The sequence below is a fragment of the Penaeus japonicus genome, unplaced genomic scaffold, assembly GCF_977035675.1.
Source record: "Penaeus japonicus unplaced genomic scaffold, GWHDUDI00000001_assembly GWHDUDI00000015, whole genome shotgun sequence".
In the NCBI taxonomy this organism is placed as follows: Eukaryota; Metazoa; Arthropoda; class Malacostraca; order Decapoda; family Penaeidae; genus Penaeus; species Penaeus japonicus.
This window is the reverse complement of record NW_028234417.1, coordinates 36010586-36018085: the sequence shown is the minus strand read 5'-3', so window position 1 is coordinate 36018085 and position 7500 is coordinate 36010586. Positions and strand designations below refer to the sequence as shown.

General features: G+C 32.7%; 1 protein-coding gene across 8 annotated transcripts in view; it reads right to left on the bottom strand.

Annotated features, from left to right (window-relative positions):
* LOC122260702 (uncharacterized) overlaps positions 1-7500 on the bottom strand; it is a 30078-nt gene that overhangs the window by 1759 nt on the left and 20819 nt on the right. For all 8 annotated transcript variants that reach the window (XM_043028081.2, XM_043028078.2, XM_043028080.2 and 5 more), the window contains exons 6-8: positions 6995-7237; positions 6344-6474; positions 1-3071 (exon numbers count right to left, since the gene is read on the bottom strand). The exon at positions 1-3071 is cut by the window's left edge and continues 1759 nt beyond it. In XM_043028081.2, coding sequence (XP_042884015.1) covers positions 2726-3071; positions 6344-6474; positions 6995-7237 — 720 coding nt within the window. In that variant the 3' untranslated portion in view covers positions 1-2725. The remainder of the gene's footprint in view (positions 3072-6343; positions 6475-6994; positions 7238-7500) is intronic.

The window sequence follows — 7500 nt, the reverse complement described above, 5'->3', positions numbered from 1 at the left end:
ATTCAGCACCTTGAAAAGTTGTCACATGTGAGAGAGAACTAAATCACACAAATCAATACCTGGCTGAATTCCTACTTTAGCTGTAACAATGTGTCTTCATACTTTCAAAACACGCACACACAATTAACTGAATTATATAAAAAAAAGGACACACAACTCACGCAAAACTTTACAAATGCACAAACTAAGGACGTAAATGCACAACGGATAAACAAAGCAATGATTAGTACTTGCTTCTAACTTACGCATAAGATTCGAACTTATCTTTATCTTACGATGGCAAGGAGAGAGAAGGGAGAGAGGAAAGGAGAGGCAAGATGAGAAAGTGTGAGAGAGCAAATGCATGAAAGAAGGGGAATGCATCTAAATGCGAATTCCTCGTCTCATCGATCCTCGTAAATCGTACGACAGATCCTCCGATCACAACAACCTGTTCTGTACTTCTAATCTATAACAGCTACCTCAAATGCAATATCATGAAGACAGTGTCCTAGGATAGAGGTGTGACTAGCATATAAACTTTCTTGTAAAGTGTCATTATTCTCAGGAAACATGTTTTAAGTGAGAGGTTTTATCACTCTTCACAGACAAGCCCACTATTATAAAATAATCATACCAGCTTTTTTGTGCTTGCACTAATAAAACAACAACAAAAACACAACCATATTTGTTATTTGCACCTTTTTTTCCTTGAATAGACTTTATTTGGCCTCAGGGCATTTTTTTTTTAATTTCATCCTGAGAAGATAAGGTTACGATGTCTCTGGGTGACTGAAAAGTTATACTTTAGAAAATTTAACACCAAAAGTCTGTAAATCTTGGTATTTAATCAAACTGCATGATTATAGGGGACAAATACTAGGCCTACATGTATTCAAACCAACATGCATGGGTACATTCACTCTCATTCACTTATCATTCGCATTTTTCATGATTATTTTGATTCAGCTGCATCTTTGGTTATCTCTTTCACTTCGACTCATTGAGTTAATTCAAGATACTTATTTTTACAGAAGTGTGAATGAGTTCTTTTGTCCCTTTTGATAAGGGTCACAGTTGCAAAATGACTGTTTATGAATGAATAGTTTTCTACATTTCTAATTAGTGAAGAAGTTTGGCATGGCACGAGTTAGTGTTTTAGATGTACTGTCTTTGCTTGTTTATTGCTGTTTTGTTGTTCTTGTTATTGCTATAATTTTCTAGAGCTGTTATTTTTTCATGATTAAAGGAGAATATCATTGTTACATAATCAAAATGAGCATTATCAGGTATTATCATGATCAGCTCATATCTAGTCGTAACCCCTAAAGGAAGCTCCGTCTTACAGTCAGGCGCAGAAATGCACTTAACAATCACTTCTATCTACTCTATTTCAACCCACACATTGTTCATTTCTTCAGCTTAGTAAAAATAGTACGCAGTTCCCGTAGGGGTTAAAGGTGGGATTTGTTTAATTAGGTGGTTGAATATAACCCGCCTTTAAGTTACAAAGGTTAAACCAAGATATCAGTAGAGACAACCAATATACAAAAAATTGTATAGAATATATTGCATCCAGACTTTCCATTTGCTTCTCTGAAAATCAAATATCAAGCAAAGGGGGAAGCAGACACTCATTTCCTGAAACTGTGCCAAGACCTACTGAACAACAACCCAAATGGTAGAAATTTCTTTGCGTTAAATAGCCTTTACTTTTACTCGCATGCGCGACTTTCTTCTCTTCAAACTATGTACCCAAAGAAGCAGGGAAAGGGAGGATATGGTAGTAATCACAGCATAAAGTGAATCTATAAAATGAAGCCATATTATAGAAGCATTAAAGAGGGATGGCTGCTTTATCGCTTGAGAACTTTATTAATTTATTCATCTATTCTTTGAAAAATCTTGACAACCTAAGCTCTTGATTTAGTTCAAAGGTTAAAAGAAGCGTAAAGTTAGTTCTCACTCGTATAAAATGAATAAAGTTAGGATGTTTGTGTGTATATATAATGTCTCACTTGTCCATATTCCTTCATACATTGATTTTTCATGAATATTTAATAAGCAATAATGAAAAAGAGATCATGAAAGATTCAGTCTTTTCAATAATATTAGAATAGAAGCTGTAATTAGCTGATCAAGAGCACCTGTATACTCCTATACCTATATACTCATTCCACTCATTCAAAGATACATCCATGCATGTACAAACAATACACAAACATAAATCACATACACACACAAATGAAAAATACTCTATAAGACCTGTGTACAAAAAATGTAAACAAATACTAATCAGAACACAACATGGATTGAAATGGAATAGGCAATCTATAATGTGTTACAAAGAAAACAAGAGCAGATGAGGAACTATCATTACGTTTTCTTTGACATGACATTCTCACCTTCACTGTGATATTTCCATTTGATGTTTCAACACATGCTAAATGGCAATCTTATAAAATCTGTCTTAGGAACCCATTCACTTACAATTATAATCAACCAGTATATATAAAAAATAATGATAATAATAATGGCAAAATAATCACTAGTGCGTACAGCCACAGCAACACCATCATATACTCCACTTCCTCCGGTAACTTGGCTGGACTGACTACCGTTCCGAGGAAAAAATCAATAATCAAAAGCCTCGGAACACTAAAAGAACATCAGTATTTTCCGATCACTTCCATCCATTCTTGCCTAATCCATCTGTTTCACACCTTTTCCTTAACCCTTTTTTTTCTTAGGCATCTTTAGCTTTTTTTTCCACTATTTGCTTCTTGGCAGATGTCTGTGGTGTGTTCTGGGAAACTATTCTGAAGGATGACCCACTGTTAGATGCATCTATACCAAGTTTCTTAAGACTATACTTCCTACTTGAGTTGTCTCTACTGGACGTGTTCAAACTCTCCTCTCCCGGCACATTCTCTACCTCCTGCTGAGCTTTCTGCAACGCACGTGTGAAGGGCGATGTGGCTGCCAGGTAAGGTCGAGTGTCATATGAGAACATGACCCCTAAGGCAACATTGAATGCTGAAGCGTCATAATGGTGGCACCCTGAGTAGCGGAAAAGTGGCTTTTTGTCATATCTGAAACGGAAGATAATGTTAATCAACGCACATGTATTTACAAGTGAAAATATATCTTTTTCACAAGACACATATGAATATATCATATTATTCTTGTTACTTGTTGCCAGAATTTTGAGTTGGTGAAAATCATGTTTATATGATAATTATGAGAGACACGACATGGAAAAATGTTCAATATTGTAGTGCCCTCACAGTCATAAGCTTTATGGCCATTACAAGGCTAGTTTCAGAGATGCAGCTTTCCAGCCTTTGTGATGGTTTTAACTTTATGTGAGCGAAGAGTTATCTATGCGTCAACTTTTGGTCGGTACACTTTAATTCTATGCCATGCCGTCATAACTTCTATGCACAATTATGCAGTTATGGTATGTCTATACACTTGCAGCGATGGTTATAGCGACAAGAATGCTGCATTTCTAATATGAAGGGACCTGTATTGAGATTAACTTTGATTTGTTTTTGAGATATTTAGTTCAATCTTATGCACAAACGCTTCAAACATCTACTAGTCTCAAATATCAGGACCTCTACTCCGGGTCTTGTGTGGGCTGTCAGTCAACTTCCACAGGGAGATTTAATCGCTCAGGTCTGTAATCTACCGACAAAGATGCCGTTTTGCTTGTGAGTGTGTGTCTGTCCCATGCACTTGTGTGTGGGTGTCTGTGTGTGTGTGTGATGTATATCATGTATGTATGAATGTATGCATGTATATATAATATTATATATGTAAATAAGTATGTTATATATATTTATATCTATATAATATATATGTGTGTGTGTTTTCTATACGTATATATATTATGTGTGGATGAGTGTGGTGTGTGTGCGTGAGTGTGCGGGCGCGTAAGTGTGTGTGTGTGTGGGTAAGTGGGTGTGTGTGTGCGCGTAAGTGTGTGTGTGTGTGTGTGTCCGTGTGTGTGTGTGCGTGAGTGTGGGAGTGTGTGTGGGTGTGTGTGTGTGTGTGTGCGCGCGAGCGCCGCGCGCGAGTGTGTGTGTGTGTTTGTATGTGTGTATGTGTGTGTGTATATATCTACATATTATTTTATAAATATATTATATATATATAATATATATATATATATATATATATATTAATATTACACACACACACACACCACACACTCAATACACATATATATATTATATATATTATAATATATATAGATAGATGAATTATATATTTATATCTATATAGATCTCTATAGATTTGATAATAGATAGATATATATATAGATATAGATTTAGATTTATATAGATAGTAATATAATAAATGATAGATATAGATATATGAATATATATATATATATTTATACTCATATGTATATATACATGAATTTTGTATATATCTATTATATTATATATATCTATTTATATATATATATATAAAATTATATATAATACATAATGTATATATTTATTATGTATTGTATATCTAGATATATATATTATACCTATATTTATACATACATATATATATTATATATATATATTAAATATATGTATTAAATATATATATATATTATATATATATTATATATTATTGTATATATATATTATATCTATTATATATATTATATATACATATATATGTATATAGATATATATATATATGTGTGTATATGTGTGTGATGTATATATATAAAATATGTGTGGTGTGTGTGTGTGTGTGGGTATGTATGTGTGTTGTGTGTGTTATTGTGGTATATAATGTGTATGTGTGTTTGTGTGTGTTTGCATATATAGGTTATATATCATATATATATATATATATTATATATATATATATATATTATATATATATTTATAATGATATATATGGTGTGAATTATTGTGTGTAATATATATTATATATATAAATTATATATATATATTATATCTATATATATATATAAATAAACATATAATATAGATAATATATCTGTATTTATATCTATATATCTATTATAGTATAATATATATGTATTATAATATATATATTTATTATGTTATATATCTATAGTATATATATATATATATATATATATATATCTATATATATATATATCTATATATCTATATGTGTGTGTGTGTGTGTGTGTCATGTGTGTGTGTGTTCATTTATTATATATTTTATTGTATGCATATAAATTGAATATTATATAAATACACACATACAATTATATATCGATAGCTAGGTGCATCCATAATCGAATGACATACATATTAAAGCATTTTTGTCTATAAATGTGCCGTACGTGTCCTATAGCATTTTGTGCACGCAGACTGATTTTTTTTTTATTTATAAAGTTCTAAATAATTTATATATGCAAAACAATAGAAGTAATTACGGTCTCATCGCATATTTAGTATATTGTATTTTACTCTTTGAAAAATCTATGCAGAAAAATATCGGAAGGTACCTTGACGAATAGACACGATCGGATATGTGATCTATGGATGATTGACGGTGAGATTTGGCGTTGGGGTTGGAGATCTCACACTTGCCATCACAGTCTTCAGGCACAAGTATTATGTGGTCGCTGCGGCTCCTCTTGCTGGATACGAGAAATTATTTATGTCTCATCCTCATAAGAACGAATAACTGGAAATTTTATTTTATATTTTAATTATAGCGTGTTCTTAACCCCTTTCTAGTAAATTCCCGGTACTCAAATTAACGTAAATTCTACTATTTAAATTTCAAAAAAAATCAAAGACCTGTGACAGCTAGAAAAATGTTCGCCTCTGGAGGGGTGACAGGGAAAGGGTTAAGAGAGAATTCATGCTGGACAAGTCTGTGCTGTCGGAAGCATGGACAAAACAATTTCCCTATTTCTAGCTGTTGCCTGCAGTATCAGAAACATCAAGTCTTGACAGCCAGTTAGCTCACTCAAGCCCCCGTCCACAACAAGTTAAACTTAATGCCATAACCTTTGTCAAACATATTTCTACATGTCTCATATGAGAGCTCTTCTGCCTATGGGAGGGGCATTAGAACTTTCAGTATCTCAACACTAACAATGACATAATCTATCACATGTAGGCACAACTTAATCACAATGTAAATGTTGGAATACGATTTTCATTCTGCATACCAGTGATTCAGTAACAGGCTTTCAGAAAGACAAGAGGTACTGGGCTATTTCAAAATAATCTAAATCTCTCTCATATTCATATATCTATATGAACATATAAATAATATATATACACACACACACACACACACACACACATTGTTATTGTTTATATATATAAACAACAATAATGCTGACTGAAGAATACTAACTCACCTGCAGCCTGTATCTTGGGCACCTATTGGACTGATGCAGTTGTGTGTGAGGGCACAGGATACCCAGGGTTTCATCAGGTGATCATGAACATCTTTTGTGTTATAGACTAACATTGTACCTGCATCTCCCATCTGTTGAAAGTTAAGAATGCTTATTTCCTTCAGTTTTTACATTATATTTTAATCGCTATACTGAATATTTTCTTGAGAATTCTAAATTACATCTCAATATAACATAAAACATCAATTGAGTATTTCATTATTTAAAATTCAGATACATATAACATTGCAATGGAAAAATCAGTAAAAATATAAATGTTTTACAGATATGCCAGACCATAAGACTGAATAAACGCATTTTTACAATTTATCCTTTCACTATATACATTTATACTGATAACAATCTACCAATGAATACCAAAATTATAATTTGTATTTTTGCCTCAGAAAATGATCATTACCATGCAATAAAATAACCCAATTTTTTTTTCCATGGGAGACTGAATCACTAAAATATTCTCACATATTTAAATATACTCTTTTGTTTGACTTGTTAATCAAGAACTGTATCAGTATTGTAACGACAACGGACAGTTGTAAAATTTCCAGCTAGGAAAACCAGGGTAAAAGACACAGTCATCAAAAAAATTACCTGCTGAAAATCGTAATAATTCTTTTTCGTGTGGAAGAAAGTAAACATGTTGGGATGGGTTAGAGCAGCTGTGGGGAGGAGTGCAGGGTGGGGCAGAGGCCAGGTCAAGACACCACCATTCTTAACTGCCCACCCACTCCACTCTGCCATCCTCTCGGCTGCCATGTCGGTGTCCTGTACTTCACTCACTAGTCGGACACTTGCATCCAGCCACAGGACTGCTCCAGCACGAACTAATAATTCCTATTATAGAATGGTAAGACAGTTATACATATGCACAAGAATGACATTGCTGTGAAAATTGCAATCATATTAATAAATGCTCTGAGGCATTTCAAAATAACCACACTATTCCCATTCTTTGCTAAACTATATATTTTAAGGTGTGCTAATTGAAACAATGAGAGCACAAATATCAATATAAACCAAATCAATATAAACAGCTAAATATCTCACATTATATTATTTCTAAATATTTCCTAAATATGAAGAAAAATCCACACCAG